The 19,347-nt window shown below is 37.9% G+C and overlaps 1 protein-coding gene across 1 annotated transcript in view; it reads right to left on the bottom strand.

The window, feature by feature from the left end:
* Nucleotides 1–3,553: 3,553 nt before the first annotated feature.
* Nucleotides 3,554–19,347, bottom strand: part of LCA5 (lebercilin LCA5) — a 63,973-nt gene continuing 48,179 nt past the window's right edge. Inside the window, exons 4-8 of the mRNA XM_088840547.1 lie at nucleotides 12,008–12,145; nucleotides 10,982–11,078; nucleotides 10,119–10,261; nucleotides 7,079–7,211; nucleotides 3,554–6,709 (exon numbers count right to left, since the gene is read on the bottom strand). Of these exons, the coding sequence (XP_088696673.1) occupies nucleotides 5,850–6,709; nucleotides 7,079–7,211; nucleotides 10,119–10,261; nucleotides 10,982–11,078; nucleotides 12,008–12,145 (1,371 nt within the window). The 3' untranslated portion in view covers nucleotides 3,554–5,849. The remainder of the gene's footprint in view (nucleotides 6,710–7,078; nucleotides 7,212–10,118; nucleotides 10,262–10,981; nucleotides 11,079–12,007; nucleotides 12,146–19,347) is intronic.

Genomic DNA, 19,347 nt, shown 5'->3' on the forward strand with positions numbered 1-19,347 from the left:
GGGCAATGCCGTAAATATGGTTTTCTTTTTATGTGTCCAAAGTGTCATCAAAGAAAAATGCCTTTGCCATTCCACAGTAATACTGATCATTCCATGAAGAGATGTAATAGGGTGTCTGTCTACCTCTCCCCTGCCACAAGCCCTACAGGCGAGCACGTTACATCAACTAGCCAAGCAGACCTTTGCCAAAACTACAGAAAAGATTTTCTCTTTTTGAGGTAGGTGTGAGCTGAAGGGATGCTGTGGGTTGAGGCTGCTAATTCCAATACTATTAACAAATGTAGAATTAAAACTGGAAATGATACCCAGCAAGGCTGAGAAGTGGACAGAGTAAGCACTCCTATTTTAACCTCTAGAGCAAACTACATTTTCTTGAGCCATCCAGATTCAAGCCAAAATAATCTCCTGGTTCAGAAATTTAGGTATCTTTTACCACTTAAAAAGTACTAATGCAAAACTCTTCCTAAAATATTCTATTTCTCTGGATGTAAACTGAGACTAGCGAATGCGTCTATTACCTGTGTATGATAGATCTGGCACATATTGCAACCTGTTAGTCTCAACAATAAAAGGAGAGCAATAAGTACTTTCTTTAGAAAAAGAGGATTCAGTGAAATAGAGCATGTACATTAAAAATGCCAACCGGCACATATAGAATTCAACAGTACTACATCATTCCCCCTTTCCTCCATCAACAACTTGAGCAAAAAAGAGTTCTGTTTTTCATGCATCAGCTCATTTAATGTATACAAGTACCATAAGCTACAGACTAGAATTAGCCCATCTTATCCAGGGACACACACAAACATTGAGGGAGCTCTGGGACACAAATTGTCACATTAAGTGATTGAAGTCCTGGGTCTTTTGGATTTCATTGTTGTCTTATGAGGCTAACTCTCACTCCTCCTTATGTCACTAAACCTGTCTTCAGAAAACCTTTCCAAAATTTAGCTATTCTACTTGTTTGTAGACCAGGAAAGCAGCTCATCAATCACGCTGCATGGTCAGTGCTGAATACAGTAAGGGATGTGCAAAGTGCAGGCCTAAGAGGCATGATCTATTTGGTACAGATGTTTTCTCTTAATTCAGAGACTTAGAAGCTCTTTTTGCTTATATTGTACTTGAAGTATAGCGTCAGTGTATCATGTACATATCTATGCTCTATTTTTTTTTCCAATTATTCCCTAAAGGAAACGCTATAAATAGCTGTGACGACAGTTGATGTTTACTGTTTGTCAGGTACCAGACACCCTGCCAAACCTTAACCTAAGTATTTACACCCCATAGCACGTCTAACTCTTTGTGGCCCCATGGACTATAGCCCACCAGGCTCCTCTGTCCATGGGATTCTCCAGGAAAGAATACTGGAGTGGGTTGCCACTTTCTACTCAAGGGCACCTTTCCGACCCAAGGATTGAATCCATATCTCTTGCATCAGCAGGCGGATTCTTTACCACTAGCACCAGCGGGGAAGCCCAAGCAGTATTATAAAAGACCAGTGAGTGCTAAGGAACCCAAGGACACAGAGGGAGTGGACAGAGGGCAGGGGTGGCCTTGCTCCATGCCCACACTGAGGGAGGGGCAGGGTCTTACTCTTCCTGGCACCTAATGCTGAGCAGGGCACCCTCAGGAAGCACTCAAACAGTTAACGAATGAATACATGCAATGCTCTTCACAAGTAAAAAAGCACTTTCAAGTGATATAAAAGGGGACTTTAAAGTGAAACGGGCACTTATTGTGCAGAAAGAAAAAAAGCTTTAAGAGCAGATCCTTCTTGATTTTATGGTAATTTCTTTAATCCTAGAAAGTCCACACTGTCACAGTAACAAATTTCCTGTCCTCTTTTCACCAGGCAGACTTGTGGGCTCTACCCAAGTAACACCCAGCCCAGGACAGCAGAAGTGAGCTATGTCTGAAAACGAGGTGGAGAGGAGGAGCAGAACAACGGCGAGTCAGCCATGAAGTGGGTTTATGATTCAGTTTGATCCTCCTTACCTTTGAATATTACGAGCAATATATGCCATTATGATAGCTATTAAGGGTGAAATGACTAATTAAAACTAATTATCTGATAAGGCTAAGCATACCGTCTAACCTGATTTAATGCAAATTCATCTACTTCAACTAAAAATACGGAACAGGAAAATTATAAAGGTGAATAAGGAAATAAAAACCCTTCTCAGGTCTTATTTCCACTATATATTTCCTAATTCATTCCAATCCCAAAGAAAGGCAATGCCAAAGAATGCTCAAACTACTGCACAATTGCACTCATCTCACACGCTAGTAAAGTCATGCTCAAAATTCTCCAAGCCAGGCTTCAGCAATATGTGAACTGTGAACTTCCAGATGTTCAAGCAGGTTTCAGAAAAGGCAGATCAAATTGCTAACATCCGCTGGATCCTACAGAAAGCAAGAGAGTTCCAGAAAAACATCTATTTGTGCTTCATTGACTATGCCAAAGCCTTTGACTGTGTGGATCACAATAAACTGGAAAATTCTGAAAGAGATGGGAATCCCAGACCACCTGACCTGCCTCTTGAGAAACCTGTATGCAGGTCAGGAAGCAACAGTTAGAACTGGACATGGAACAATAGACTGGTTCCAAATAGGAAAAGGAGTACGTCAAGGTTGTATATTGTCACCCTGCTTATTTAACTTATATGCAGAGTACATCATGAGGAACGCTGGGCTGGAAGAAGCACAAGCTGGAATTAAGATTGCTGGGAGAAATATCAATAACGTCAGATATGCAGATGACACCACCCTTATGGCAGAAAGTGAAGAGGAACTCAAAAGCCTCTTGATGAAAGTGAAAGAGGAGAGTGAAAAAGTTGGCTTGAAGCTCAACATTCAGAAAACAAAGATCATGGCATCTGGTCCCATCACTTCATGGGAAATAGATGGGAAAACAGTGAGACTATTATTTTTTGGGCTCCAAAATCACTGCAGATGCTGATTGCAGCCATGAAATTAAGACGCTTACTCCTTGGAAGGAAAGTTATGACCAACCTAGATAGCATATTAAAAAGCAGAGACATTACTTTGCCAACAAAGGTCCGTCTAGTCAAGGCTATGGTTTTTCCAGTGGTCATGTATGGATGTGAGAGTTGGACTGTGAAGAAAGCTGATCGCCGAAGAATTGATGCTTTTGAACTGTGGTGCTGGAGAAGACTCTTGAGAGTCCCTTGGACTGCAAGGAGATCCAACCAGTCCATTCTAAAGGAGATCAATCCTGGGTGTTCATTGGAAGGACTGATGCTAAAGCTGAAACTCCAATACTTTGGCCACCTCATGCGAAGAGTTGACTCACTGGAAAAGACTCTGATGCTGGGAGGGATTGGGGGCGGGAGTAGAAGGGGACGACAGAGAATGAGATGGCTGGATGGCATCACCGACTCGATGGACATGAGTTTGGGTGAACTCCGGGAGTTGGTGATGGACAGGGAGGCCTGGCGTGCTGTGATTCATGGGGTCGCAAAGAGTCGGACACGACTGAGCGACTGAACTGAACTGAAGTGACCTAAGGGAAAATATCATTCAAACAGAGTCACAGTGTATTTTAAATTTTTATTAGTAAGAGTTCGGAGTACAAATAAATTTAACTTGGCATTTATAAAAAAAAAATTATCTACTAAGGTTTCTTCATAAAGAAAAACTTGTTCTGTCCATTTTAATCTCCAATTTTAATGCTTAACTCCATAATGCTTCTAAGTCTATAACTTAATTTTAGATTTAATTTTAACAATTCTGCCTTATTACATCTGGTTAAAAAGACTGGAAAACATCAAGTAGAAAAAAGAGACTAATTAAAATGACCTGAATTTAAAACTTTACTAAAGGACTTTTGAAAGGAAAAAGCCTTTAAAAAAAAACAGCCTAAAAATTACAATACTTTTGGCTGAAAAATTAGCAGCTATGAAAAAAATTAACATTACATATTTAATCAAGAACTGCATTACAAAAATATTGTGGTTTACATATATTAGAATGATTTACAACACAGTAAATGCTTATTTATATCAATCCAAAAATCTCTTTATAAAAAATTGGAAATAGTTTAGCACTTTTGAGAGATTCGGTTCCTAGGAAGTAACAGGAACACAATTTAGAAGATGTAGGTTCAGTGTACTACATCCTTTAATTAGAGACCTAACCAGTAAGTCTTGTCAAATAATTATGAAATTATATTCAATAATAAACATTTATAGGAACTCAAAACAGTAACTCTAATCCCCTGATCAGTATGTATGCTTGGCATCAGAAATCCTACTGTGAACAAATATGTAGCAAATTCTTGAAAATAACAGTTCACCGTAGAATAAGTGCCAATAACCACTTATTCTTTGCCTGATACACTATTTCCACCACTCTTCATTTGCACTGCGTTTTCTCCTAGGTTCGTGGTATATTTCTGCTTCTTAAAGACCAATCAGTTCAGTTCAGCTCAGTTCAGTTCAGTCGCGCAGTCGTGTCCGACTCTTTGCAACCCCATGAATCACAGCATGCCAGGCCTCCCTGTCCATCACCAACTCCCGGAGTTCACTCAAACTCATGTCCATCGAGTCGGTGATGCCATCCAGCCATCTCATTCTCTGTCATCCCCTTTTCCTCCTGCCCCCAATCCTTCCCAGCATCAGAGTCTTTTCCAGTGAGTCAACTTGGAATTCCAGTTGAGCTATTTCAAATCCTGAAAGACGATGCTGTGAAAGTGCTACACTCAATATGCCAGCAAATTTGGAAAACTCAGCAGTGGCCACAGGACTGGAAGAGGTCAGTCTTCATCCCAATCCCAAAGAAAGGCAATGCCAAAGAATGCTCAAACTACCACACAATTGCACTCATCTCACACGCTAGTAAAGTCATGCTCAAAATTCTCCAAGCCAGCCTTCAGCAATATGTGAACCTTGAACTCCCAGATGTTCAAGCAGGTTTTAGAAAAGACCAATCATGCCCAGCATAATCCAAAGTCATCGACTCCATTGCAGCTGAAGTGAGCTGTGAAAAAACTAATCACTTTTCAACAGAAAAATCATCCACCCTACTCAGCAAGGGAGGAGTCCATCTGTAAAACACTTTTCACCAAGGCTGCTTTAAAACTAGTCCTCTTAAGTCCAATGGTATCACATTATCATTGTCTCTTTGGTTTGACAGTAAGTTCAAATCCTAAAGTACAATCATAATTGAGTTGAAAATCTTGCTCTAGTGGGATGAAATTTATTCCATTCTGTGCATTTGGTATGACATCTCACAACCAATCGCTGAGATACAAAGAGTAATAGGAGTTCAAGAAGAGGAATTACTGACTACACTTCACCTGAGCCTCTGGAAGCCAAGACAGGGAGGGCATCGTTCGTGGGAACAGAAAGGCGTCTTTTGAATTTCACCTAATGAGTTAGCACAGCTCTAAATGATGTAATGAGACTCTGTCACTGCGAAATGAGTAGCATTTAACTGTGGTTACTTCCAGAAGAATGGGAAATCCCCGCGTTGTCACTGTTTCAAATAATAGGGATAAAACAGATAATGAATGTGTATGCCAATGGAGTAAAACTCCTCATAGAGCTGATTAAAGATCTAAAACCTATTTGCAAAAAGGAAGTGAGATATATCTCTATTTGTACAAAGAAAGTAAGATACATCTCTATTTTTGGTTTCATTCAAAACAGCCTCCTTCCTTATTGGCAAACTAGCTACATGGTGTGGTATGAGCTACTTTTCACTGTATTTATATACTAAAAATTATTCCTTAATAAGGACTTTTTAATATTAAAAAGTCTAAATGTTCATAATAAATACTGTATTAAAATATCTTAATAATTACAATTGGAAAAAATCATTCCAGTCAGTCATCTCAGCACTACTTCTTCAATTTCATCTTCTATAGAATCAACTACTTGCACCACTGGTTTATTGTTTGCATGTCTTAATCGGTGTCTACTTGGATTAAAACATCTTCCTTCGCTGAGGAAAAAGTCATCATCATCACTGTGTTCCCTACCCCAGCTGCTTTTATCCCCAGGGAGAAAATTTAGAGGGTCACAGTCTTCTTTAGTGGCAGCCAGAGAATTTGGGTCACTGCTTTTAGAGGAAAGATTGCTGCTGCCACTGGTACCAAACAGCTGTTCCATCAGGTTGGCTTTTCTTTCTTGTCTGGTAATTGAATCTACACCGTCTTTATTAAATTTCTCTGTATTATTTCCTGAGAAATCCAAAAAGTCACTTTTTTGGCTAACTGGATTTGACCTCGCTGATGTTTTTGCAAATGAAGGCACATAGCTACCAAACACAAGCTCCTCTGGAGAGGCTGGGCTTCGAGTATGGCCTGGATTCTGACCATCTCTTTTCATCATTGAAAGATTGAGGTCTTGCAAATGATGCCCGTTAAATAATCTCTCTGAGGATCCAGAGGACATGTGTGTTCTGGAGTTTCTCTCTGGGGAACGCAGTTTTGGCTTCAAGTCAGGAAGCGATGGCAGAGAAGGATATTTTACATTCTGAGAGTCTTGTTCTCTGTTGATTTCATTCAGTTTAGCAAGTAGCATTTCTCTCTTTAGCCTTTCTTCTTCCTCTTCTTCCAGTTTATCAACTTTCTGAACTTGGTACATTTCCACTTGGTATCTTCCAGTTTCCAACACTGGCTTTCCTTCTCTCTGCAACAGAGATGTCTTTTCCTTTGGCTTTTTAGCAAATTCTTCTCTTTCCCACCCTGTAAGAAATCAAATTTTTTAAATGGGATTTTATAGTAATCAGTATTTTCAAATAAGAAAACAACTCTCATCTTAATTTATAAACCAGTTTTAGCTAATTTGTGTATGATCAGTACACTATAAATTTCATTTTTATACTTGATATTCTCGGTTTACAAAACATACTTAAAGACTTAAAGTCTTCATTCTTTTTCTTTCTTTCAAAACTTCATTCAGATGTTTGTGACTCTTGATAAGAAACCCCCCACCACTGTCTCAACCTTTTCTTGTTCTGTATAACCAGTTCACTGTTCAGCTGGAAGACATTAGGGGATATTAACCCATTCTTTCCCAGGGGATGTTGACTCATCATTTGCTTAAACTCTTACCATTCTCCAGCTTCTCAACATCCTGTTTCACAACATGGAGTCCTTGACCTTTGGCAAATTTGTCTTCTCTTTCCACAGTTGGGTTCAGAATCCCAGCTTCTCCAAGATTATCTCTCGCTTGAGATTCCATATCCTATTGTGTGTTTAAAAAAAAAAAGCAAATTCACATGCTGGAAAAGGGGGAAAAGTATCATAAACTTATCTCCCATTAAGCATATTCCAACTAAGTTAGAAATTAAAGCAAATTTTCCATTTCTAAAGCAGCAAGCCACAAGTTATCACCTTTGAAAGATTTTTACAAGCACACAAAATTCTTACTTTAGTTAAAATTTTTAAAGAGGCATTTGGAAGACATATCAGAATCAATATCCTACATAAAATTCTAAAGTACCCTTACATCATACATTTCACAGAAAAATCTGATGAATTCAGTTAACAAGAAAAGGCTATTCATCAACTATTAAAGGCCCAAGTGACACACTCAATCTTTCAAGTTTATACTATGCCCAAAGCCTCCAATTAGTAAATCTCTTAACATTTAAAATCAATTAAAAATGTAAACTTAAAATGTATTGTTTCTTATGGTCCCTTTTACATGTGTGTGTGATTTTTCTTAATAAAAGTAGAATATATAGTTAGTGGACATGCAGAAGAAAGAACTGTCCCCTCGTATCCATTTATTTCTTCTTCCTTTTAGTTACAGAATCCCTTGAGTTTCAGCAGAGCATCAATTCAGTTCAGTTCAGTTCAGTCACTCAGTCGTGTCTGACTCTTTGCCACCCCATGAATCACAGCACGCCAGGCCTCCCTGTCCATCACCAACTCCCGGAGTTCACTCAAACTCATGTCCGTCAAGTCGGTGATGCCATCCAGCCATCTCATTCTCTGTCATCCCCTTCTCCTCCCGCCCCCAACCTTTCCCAGCATCAGAGTCTTTTCCAGTGAGTCAACTCTTCGCATGAGGTGGCCAAAGTATTGGAGCTTCAGTCCTTCCAATGAACACCCAGGACTGATCTCTTTTAGGATGGACTAGTTGGATCTCCCTGCAGTCCATGGGACTCTCAAGAGTCTTCTCCAACACCACAGTTCAAAAGCATCGATTCTTCGGCGATCAGCTTTCTTCACAGTCCAACTCTCACATCCATACATGACCACTGGAAAAACCATAGCCTTGACTAGACGGACCTTTGTTGGCAAAGTAATGTCTCCAGCAGAGCATAGGGCTCCCTAACTGGAGGTCTCATTTGCTAGCCTTTCCCTGAAGCTAGACAGGACCAGTGGAACGTGCCTGGAAGTATGTATGCAACTTCTGACCACATTTATTTAAACAAAAACTGCTTGCCCTCCACTTCCTCATTCCTCCTTCTCCCAGGTGTGGCAAGTCAATTCCAACCACACAGATGAGGTTACACTCTTTATGACTGAAAAACAGGCAAAGAAGGGTTATCATGGAACAAAGGTGTGTCTACCCATCCCGGACTATCCCTAGACCTTCAGTTTATTACAAGAGAAAGTGTCTTGAATCTTGCTTGAGCCACTGTATTCTGGGTCTCTTCCCAATAGTAACAGTTCCCATCTGCTGGAATCCCTTAAATTTACAGGATAAGCTTCCTGATTAGTTACCACCACAGACCTGAAGGGTAACCCGCCCTTGTTTTATAGATTAGGAAACTGATGTTCCAAAAAGTCATACAAGTCACTAAAATGTTAGAATCTAATTAAAAAGCAGTGCTAACTCCAAGGCAACATCCTCTCTTTCACCACACCAGATTGCTGCTGCTTGTGCTGACTCTTAAAAAGAGCAATTTTTTTTTTACCTTTCTAAAATTAAGAATTACTTTGGTATTCTATGAGCCTCTCCCTGGTGGCTCAGAGGTTAAAGCGTCTGCAGGAGACCCAGGTTCGATCCCTGGGTTGGGAAGATCCCCTGGAGAAGGAAATGGTAACCCACTCCAGTATTCTTGCCTGGAGAATCCCATGGACAGTGAAGCCTGGTAGGCTACAGTCCATGAGGTCGCAAAGAGTCGGACACGACTGAGCAAACCTACTACTTCCTACTTGGTATTCTACGCTTTACCTTTAAAAATAAATTAACATGACCTAGTCTCAATGATGGGTTTTCCAGGTGGCGCTAGTTGTAAAGAACGCAACTGCTAATGCAGGAGACATAAGAGATGTGAGTTTGATCCCTGGGTTGGGGAGATCCCCCAGAGGAGGGCCTGGCAACCCACTCCAGTATTCCTGCCTGTAGAATCCCATGGAGAGAGAAGCCTGGTGGGCTACAGTCCATGGGGTCGCTAAGTTGGACACGCTGACTTAGCGCACACACACAGCTTCCATGATATTCAAATGTAAAAAGAAGGAGATACAGTAACTTATATTGTAAAACAAAATGAAATAAAGGACAAAACTAGAGTACACACAGGAACCAATTTAATCCATCCTTTCTGTTTTATACCACAGGAAGAGATCTCAACTGTAAACACCAAAGACAAAACCCTGTTAGAGAAAAGGACCTTTCAGTACTCAATGAATCCTTTTTAATGAAGATCCAACACAGACCTCCTGAATGCCATTCTAATTTGAATGATATAAAGTCAGATTATACTGCAATTACTTGGTTCAACATTCATCTAACCTATAAAAGTCTCTTATGCAGGAAGCCAAAAAAATATAGGCAAATTCTAACAAATCATTTGAAAGCTACTATAGTTTGCTATTAAACACAAAAGCAAGAAGGATTTTTACAGACTAGCTGGTAAGAGACATAAAAGGTAAGAAACTTAAAAACTTTTCTTGTTTCTCCAGCCCAGAAAGTACAACCTTTCTGAAGCACCTGAGAGACAGTGTTAACTGACAGTCAATCCAAAGGAGTTTAATAAAATGCACAGACGTTATCTTTTTCCTTATAAAAGGCTAGTTGCATATTTATACAGCCACAGCACTCGCTTCATTGTTGAAATTTTTAAATGTTTGATATTGTGTATTTAGGAATACTTCACACCTAGAGTTTAGTACCTAATCATATTGCTAAACTCACCAAAGAAAGACGTTCAGGTTCTTCCCTTTTGTTTTCATAACACATAACTGTCTGTGGTGTTATAGGATATTCCTCCAGCTTGAAGTCTTCACTGGTTTGTACTCCTTTTGTACACTGGTTTGTAAAATCACTCTGGCATGCAGCTACCATGAAAATTATAAAAGAATTTTTCTAATCGTACAGTGCTAAGATATATGGAATTCAACTGGTACATATTCATGCTCTACATGAGATAATGCATGTTTCTCGGCTCCATGACTACTCACTATTACTATTTTTTTATTTCTAGGATTTGCTGGCAATTTTGTGACTTGAAGACAATTCTGAGGAATAAATCCTATTAAACTTTTAGAAAGTTTATGTTTTTAACTTTTTGGAATTCAGAGAAGAAGGAAATTTACACTTTTGGTTTTTTTAAAAAAGTATGGATATGCATAAAAACACCAAAGTATTTATGAGTGAAATGAATGACAGCTGGGATCTCCTCTAAAGTAGAAAAAAAGTAGACAAACTAGATGAAATAAAATTAGTAAAATGTATAACTGTTAAAAGGTAGGTAATCCACAAATAAAGGTTCATTATACTGTAATCTCCCATTTAGGGTATGCTTATATTTTTTCATAAAAGATAAAAAAATAACTTGTAATAAAAAATTTTTTAATTATGTAAAAAATAATTTTAATGACCTCAAGGGAAAAAGCTGACAAAGTGAAAGATTTCTGAAAAGTACCTATAAGGGAATTTAAATTTATTTCAATACAGTTTTATCCCCTCAGCTTCCTTCTATGTAAAATTAATTTATTAATTTATTTTATTAATAATAAAAGCTGCAATATGTCTTTCAACAATAATAACTACTATACCATTTTTTCTTGATGTAAATTCTTTTTCTTTCTTTGGAGAAGTCTTTGGCAGACGATTAGAATATATGTTTTTTATCTCCAGTTCTCTCTCCTTTTCCTAAAAACAAACCCAATATAATTAAGAATGTATAGAGTTTCAGTTTAAAATAAAAATCCTCATCTTGTGCACTGGTATTTTCCTCATCAAATTGGAATACACCTAAGTCCAGTTTCCGTTTGCAACTACCAACTATAGAAAGGAATGCTTTTAGGGCATTTAGGTTAGGGTAGACCAACGATTTTCCATTAAAAATCCAATACACACTAGCAGTCAAGAAAATCAGATTAAGGCAGAAGTCTTTTTCTACCCACTTCTATTGTCTTCAACTGACTTCCAGGCCTAGCCTCAGAGACAAAGAATTTAATTAGCATCTCTCAAATTTGGGTTCCAAATTAATGATGAGTTAAAAATTAGACCATTTTTAAAGACACAAGTGTTCTTCACAATTTTGCAGCTAAGACTTTCTCTCTCTGAAAATTTGATTAACAAAATGAAAATTCTATGAAGGATAATGCATAAATGCTTTAAGCTGCACAATATGTCAACCCATCAGTGACCTCTGGATAGAATTAAGAACACCTACTTCAACAAAATTAAATAATTTGAATGTTTCCTCTAAATACTATGAAAAGAAAGGGCATTATTTGAAACAACTTTAAAAATAATCAATCATGGGGTTATATGAGAAAGAACATTGGATTATTCAACCATGCAACACAGAAAGACTCTAGACCCACAATTTTTCTTCCAGGATTCTATAACTTTTTTCAGTTGTAGCATTCCTATCTACATGAGTGAATCTAATGTCTCATTTTTAGTTACAGTGATTATATTAATAAATATTTTCTTTATAAGTGTCAAAAAAAATAAGAATTTTGTAAGTGATACTGTATCAAAGTTCCAAATATAAATGATAACTGTTAAATTTTTTTTCATCTAATATATATCATAGGTAGAAATGATGCAATTTAAAATAAAATGCTTACCTTTAATTTGTCATATAGTTCTTGTAGCTGTTTTTGAAGAAATTTATTTTCATCATTAGCCTCCCATGCCTTTTTCCTTTCAGCAAGCAACTGTCGTTGGAAACTGTTAGTATTTAGCTCAAGGTTTCTTGATAGTTCCTATGATATATATATATAAATAGATAGAAAAAAGTACTTAAAAAATGATTCAACATAAAATACTGCACACAGTGTCAAAATGACATGCTTTGTGGTACCAAACAAGACACACAAATTAGACTGGGCTTTGTGTTCAAAAAAATACAATGAAATGGAACACAGGTTTATCAACAATTTAGTAAGATATTTAGCCTATTATTTCACTTACTGCTTTTCACAATGATATATACATAAATGCTGCAAGCAGAGTACGTGGATAGTCATTTAAATTGGGAGCAAAAGACAGCTAAAGGATGTGATGAGAAACACTGGCTTTGGGAATCATTGTTTAGCAAACAGAAACTGAGACAGCTGTGTAAACTTACGCAGCACTATTCAAGGTTCAGGGAGCATCATCCCAGTTTTTACTTATTTCAGCTCAAAAGACATACAAGATCAAAGTGAAAGGATGGAAAATGGTATTTTAAGCAAACAGAAACCAGGAGAAGGTGCCATAGTTTTACTTGTATCAGGTAAAGCAAACCTCAAGCCAAAAAAGGTAACAAAAAACAAAGGTCAATGATAAAGTAGTCAATACATTAAGAAGACATAACAATTGTAACATATACACTCTCAACACCCAAACACTGAAACTTATTAAGCAAATACTGATAGATCTTAAGGGAGAAATCAGCAACAATACTAAAACAGTAGGAAACTTCACTACCACACTATCAGCAATGGAAAGACTGTCCAAACAGAAAATCAACAAGGAAATGTTGGAACCACACTTTACGACAAATGAAATAACAGATATACAGAACACTACATCCAACAGCAGCAGAATACTTATTCCTCTCGAGTACACATGAAACATTCTCTAAGACTAATCATACCAATCACAAAACAAATCTTAGCAAATTTAAGAAGAATGAAATCATACCAACTATCATTTCTCATCACTTATGCTTGTGTGCTTGTGCTGTCATTTCACTCGTGTCTGACTCTTTGCGAACCTATGGACAGTAGCCCACCAGGCTCATTTGTCCATGGGATTCTCCAGGCAAGAAAACTGGAGTGAGTTGGCCGGCCCTCCTCAGGGGATCTTCCCGACCCAGGGACTGAACCCTTGTCTCTCATGTCTTCTGCACTGACAGGCAGGTTCTTTACCACCAGTGCTATCAATCAACAAGAAGAAAGTGAAAAGATTTATAAACATGGAAATAAAAGAACACACTTCTAAACAACCACTAGGTCAAAAAAGAAATCAAAAGGGAAATTTAAAAAATTATCTTAAAACCAACAACAATGGAAATATTTAATACAACATACCAAATCTTGTGGGATGCAGTAAAAATTCAAATTTTAGAGCATCAATGCATATATTTCGATATTAGAAAGATCTCAAATAAGCAACCTAACTTTACTTTGAGGAACTCAAAGAATAAGACCGAAGTTAGCCAAAGGAAGGAAATAATAAAGATCAAAGTGGAAGTAAGTGAAATAGAGACCAGGAAAATAACAGAAAGGATCAATGAATCTAAGAGCTGGTTCTTTGAAAAGATAAACAAAACTGACAAACCTTTACCTTGGACTAAGGAAAAAAGAACTGGAAATGAAAAAGGAGAGATTATAGCTGCTACTACAGAAATGCTCTGAATCATAAGTGACTAGTATGAACAATTATGTGCTAAAAATTTATATAACCTAGGAAAAATGAAACACACAACCTACCAAGAATGAATCAGGAAGAAACATAAAATGTGACCAGGCTAATAATGAGTAAAGAGACTGAATCAGTAATCAAATTCCCAACATGGAAGGAAGGAGATCAAGATGGTGGAGTAAGGGGACATGGAGCTCACCTGCCCCAGTGGACACATCAAAAATACGTCTGCAGATGGAATAATTCTCACTGAAAACTAACTAGAAAGTGAAAAAAGGACTGTACAACCAAGGCTGTAAGGAAGATACACAGGTAAACAGGAATGAAAGAAAAGTGACTGGGTAGGGACTTGTGCTTCTGGGCGAGAACTCAGGAAATGAGAAATTGCATGGGGAGTAAGTATGTTGAGCCACAGACGGGGGTCCCAGTCCTGGGAACCCTGGACTCCACTAAGGAGGAGCACATGAACACTGGCGTGCCTCTGAGGCCGGGTGGATAAAGGTCCACTCTAGCAGCTACTGGGTTTCCCACAGCCGTATCACTCCACGCCCCAGCTGAAGCCAAGTGAACAGTCAAGCCCCGCTTACTCTGTGCCACTGTGGAGCAATGAATCTGGGGTAGCCAGGATGAGGGAAAGACTCAACCTTGGGACACAGAGGCAGCAGAGTCCTTGGGAAGGGCCCAGGTGGGTCTGCAGCAGCCATTTTTGGCACTTTTTTAAGCGGTGCCCAGAAGCAGGACATATTTCTGGAAGCAGTCACTGTACCATACCTCAATATCCCCTGCCACACAAACGCAGAGAAACCACACAGGCTCCTCCTCCCCTGTGGAGCAAAGTGGGGATCGGGAACAGTGATCAGCTGTAAGGGGTCTTGCCGTGCCTCTGAGGAGAGGTCTGGCTGCTTTCCGGGTTTCCTGAAACGACTTCACTGTGTGCCAAAGCCAAGCAAATGCTCTATCCCTACTCAGTCCAGGCCACCGTGTGGCACTTGATGTGGGATGGCCATGACCAGGGAAAAGACTCTACCATGGGTTGCATCTAAAGGAGCCACAGACACCTGCCCAAGCAGAACCTCTGTCTGTGAAGAGGCCCCACCTGCTTCAGCACTCCCTGCTCGGGAGAGAGAAACACACACACTTAAAGGGCACAGAGGCAGCTTGAGGCTGACATGAAGAGCTTCTGCTTTGGCAACTTGGGATCAGACCCTGCCCCTGACAAAGAGGTGACAGCCACTGAACAGAGAGACGTCCCATCTCATAACAGGAAATTATGGCTGAAAACTTCCCAAACCTGAAGGAGGAAACAGATATTCAGAAAAAGCACAGATGGTTCCAAACAAGATGAACCCAAACAGACCTACACCAAGACATACAATAAAACAGTAAAAGTTAAAGAGAGAATTCTAAAGGCAGCAAGAGAAAAGAAGAGTCATATGCAAAGGACAAAGGAGTCCCCATAAGTCTATCAGCTGATTTCTCTGCAGAAACTCTTCAGGCCAGAAGTGAGTGACAGTAAAAGCCCTGAAAGGGAAAAACCTGTAACCTACGATATTCTGCTCTGAAAGATATTTATCATTTAGAACAGAAGTGACAAACAACTTGTCAGACAACCAAAAGTAAAAAAATTCAACATACGAAAACTATCCTAAGGAAATGTTGAAGGGTCTTGTGTAAATTGAAATGAAGTAAGAAAATCCCTGTAGGAAAGGCAGTATGTAGATTAAAAGATGAAAGAAGTAGAAAAGCAACTGTAACTAAAACAGTTAAGGAATAAGCAGGAAGATGTAAAATGTGATATCAAACACACAAAATGTGGGTTTTCCAGCTTAAAAATGTAGATCTTTCAGAATGTGTTTGAACATTTAAGTTCAAACATTTAAGATTACCCAGTTTAAAGCAAGTAGATATGAGTCAACGTATGTGAACCCCCTGGTAGCCACAACCAGAACACAAGCAATAAAATGGCATAAGTACATACCTGTTAATAATTACTTTAAATGTCAATGGACCAAATGTTCTGGTCAAAAGATGTAGGTGACTGACTGGATTTAAAAACAAAAACCAAGACCCTTAAATATGCTGTCTGTATGAGACTCACTTCAGGGGCTGAAGACACACACAGTGTGTAAGAGGATGGAAAAAGATGTTTCATGCAAATAAAAATGACCAAGTGTGGGTAGCAGTACTCACACAAAATCATATCAGCCTTTAAAATAAAAACTATAATGACGGCAGGGAAGGCCTTGTATAATGATAAAAGGATCACTGTAATAAGAGGGTATTACACTTGTTAACATATACACACCCAATACAGGAGCACTTAAACATATAAAGCAAATACTAACAAACATAAAGAGAGAAACTGATAATGATACAACAATAGTATGAGATGTTAACATCCTACTGACATCAATGGACGGATAACCGAGACTGAAAACCAAAAAGGCACAGGGGCCTTAAGTGACACAACAGACCAGTTAATCTTAATTGATACCTACATGAAGCTTCATGCAAAAAAAAGCAGAATACACATTCATATCATATGCACATGGAATGTCCTCCAGTATAGATCACATACCAAAATTACAAAACAAGCCTGAACAAATTTAAGACAGAAATTATTTCAAGCTTTTTCAACCATAACAGTATGAAACTAGAAATCAACTACAGAAAGAAAAGTAGCTAAAGAACATATAGAGATTAAATAACTTATTAATACTAATTTAAAAAATGGGTCAATGATAAAATCAAAGAGGAAATCATAAATACCTAGAGACAAATGAAAATGAAAACACAACTTTCCAAAATACACCAAAATGAACCCTTAGAGGAAAGTTCACAAACAACCTAACTTACCACCTTAATAAGAAAAAGAATAGAGAATAAGAAATAATAAGAAAAAGAACAAAGTCCAACGTCAGCAAAAAGAAGGAAATAATAAAAATCAGAGAGGAAATAAAGATTTTGTCCATTTGCAGATGAATGGATAAGAAAGCTGTGGTACATATACACAATGGAGTATTACTCAGCAATTTAAAAAATTACATTTGAATCAGTTCTAATGAGGTGGATGAAACTGGAGCCTATTATACAGAGTGAAGTAAGCCAGAAAGAAAAACACCAATACAGTATACTAACGCATATATATGGAATTTAGAAACAGGATAACGATAAACCTATATACGAGACAGCAAAAGAGACACAGATGTATAGAACAGTCTTTTGGACTCTGTAGGAGAGGGAGAGGGTGGGATGATTTGGGAGAATGGCATTGAAACATGTATATTATCATATGTGAAACGAATCGCCAGTCCAGGTTCGATGCATGAGACAGGATGCTCGGGGCTGGTGCACTGGGCTGAACCAGAGGGAGGATAAGGGGAGGAAGGTGGGAGGGTGGTTCAAGATGGGGAACACATGTACACCTAGGGCAGATTCACGGCAATGTATGGCAAAACCAATACAATATTGTAAAATAATTAGCATCCAATTAAAATAAATAAATTTAAAAAAAAGATTTAAAAGAAACAGTAGAAAAGATCAAATGAAAACAAGGGCTGTTTTTTTTTTTTTTTTGAAAGATAAAATTGATAAACCTTTAACCGGGCTCACCAAGAAGAAAAAAGAGAATTCAAGTAAATAAGAAATGAAAAATGACAAACAGCAACCAATACAACAGAGATACAAAAAATCGTAAGAAAATACTATGAAGTTATATGTCAACAAACTGGACAATCTAGAAGAAATGGATGAATTTCTAGAAGCACACAGTCTGCCAGGTCTGAGTCAAGCAGAAACAGGCAATTTAAATAGACCAATCACTAGAAGTAAATAGAATTTTTAATTAAAAATTCATAATTAAAAAAAAAAAACACCCAGAAAACAAAAGTCCAGGCCCAGATGGCTTGGTGGGGGAAATCTACCAAACATGTAAAGAACTTATACCTATCCTTCTCAAACTATTCCAAAAAACTGAAGAGGAGATAACACTGCCAAACTTATTTTACAATAAATTATCTTAATTTATTTAACCATATTCTGCTTCTCAACATCCAAGCATTTTCAGTTTCTCCTATGGTGGACATCCTATTACATACACATTTCAACTTCAGTTCAGTTCAGTCGCTCAGTCGTGTCCAACTCTTTGCGACCCCATGAATCGCCAGGCCTCCCCGGAGTTCACTCAAACTCATGTCCATCGAGTCGGTGATGCCATCCAGCCATCTCATTCTCTGTCGTCCCCGTCTCCTCCAGCCCCCAATCCCTCCCAGCATCAGAGTCTTTTCCAGTGAGTCAACTCTTCACATGAGGTGGCCAAAGTATTGGAGTTTCAGTTTTAGCATCAATCCTTCCAATGAACACCCAGGATTGATCTCCTTTAAAATGGATTGGCTGGATCTCCTTGCAGTCCAAGGGACTCTCAAGAGTCTTCAGTTTTATATTATTTCCTCAGGGTAAATGTAAGAAATGAAGTTTCTGGATTGATAGACATTTATATGATTTTAAAGCTTTTTAAAAGCATTAGCAAAATGCCCTCTGGAAAGATTGTAACAATTACATTCTCTTCAAAAAGTCTAGTAGCCTTTATTTTACTCTATTCTTGGAATGACTGGATACTGACATTTTAAAATCCGTGGACTAGCAAAACTCAGAATATTACTGTTTTAATTTGTATTTCCTGGATTAATAATACTGAAATTAATTTTTGTGTTTATTGGCCATTCATATCCTTTATAAACAGTTTTATATAGTGTAATAGGAATTTAGAAGATAATGACAAAATGGGGAAAAACAATATTAAAAACAAAACAAAAAGGCTACAAATTTTCCAGAACTGAAGATATAAAAAGAGAGATTAGAGCTGGAAAACCATCATGATAAAGACTGAATTACGAAAGAATCATCAGTGGATGTTAAATTTTAATGGGGAAAAAGATATATACATCCCAAGTGGCTCACCACAGATTGCTTATTGGTTTCACTGAAGAAGAAAAATAGTAAGTTTATCAAGCAATAAATTGTCAAGGTGATCAAAAGTAACATCAACAGTAAAGGACAGGTGAACATCATGTACCTCCAGCTGTGTTAGCTTAACAAGGAAATATCACATCACTTATTCAGTATTCTGGAGAAGAATACAAAAACCTCAGTCTAATATGAAAACATCAGAGAAATGCAAATTAACAATACTCTATTAAATGAAAAGGGATGGGGTACCATATTCTTCAAAAACATGAATGTTGAGACTTCCTTGGTGATCCAGTGGTTAAGATTGCCTTCCAGTCAGGGGACATAAGTTCAGTCCCTGGTCAGGGAACTAAAATTTTTAAAATGTGAATGTTGTAAAAGAGATGACAAAAGTATGAGGAAATGTTCCAGATTAAAGGAGGCTAAAGATATCTGGACACCAACACAATACTGGACTCTAGACTGAATCTTGCACTACAGCAGTAAAGTGGTATAAAAGACATTACTACATCAGCTGAAAAAACCAATATATTGTGGAGAGATTCTATAAAATTATTTTATAAATGTAAATTTATATCATAATTGTACT

This window comes from Moschus berezovskii, chromosome 10 (genome assembly GCF_049115385.1).
Source record: "Moschus berezovskii isolate FMDL1 chromosome 10, NW_MosBer_1.0, whole genome shotgun sequence".
Taxonomy (NCBI): Eukaryota; Metazoa; Chordata; class Mammalia; order Artiodactyla; family Moschidae; genus Moschus; species Moschus berezovskii.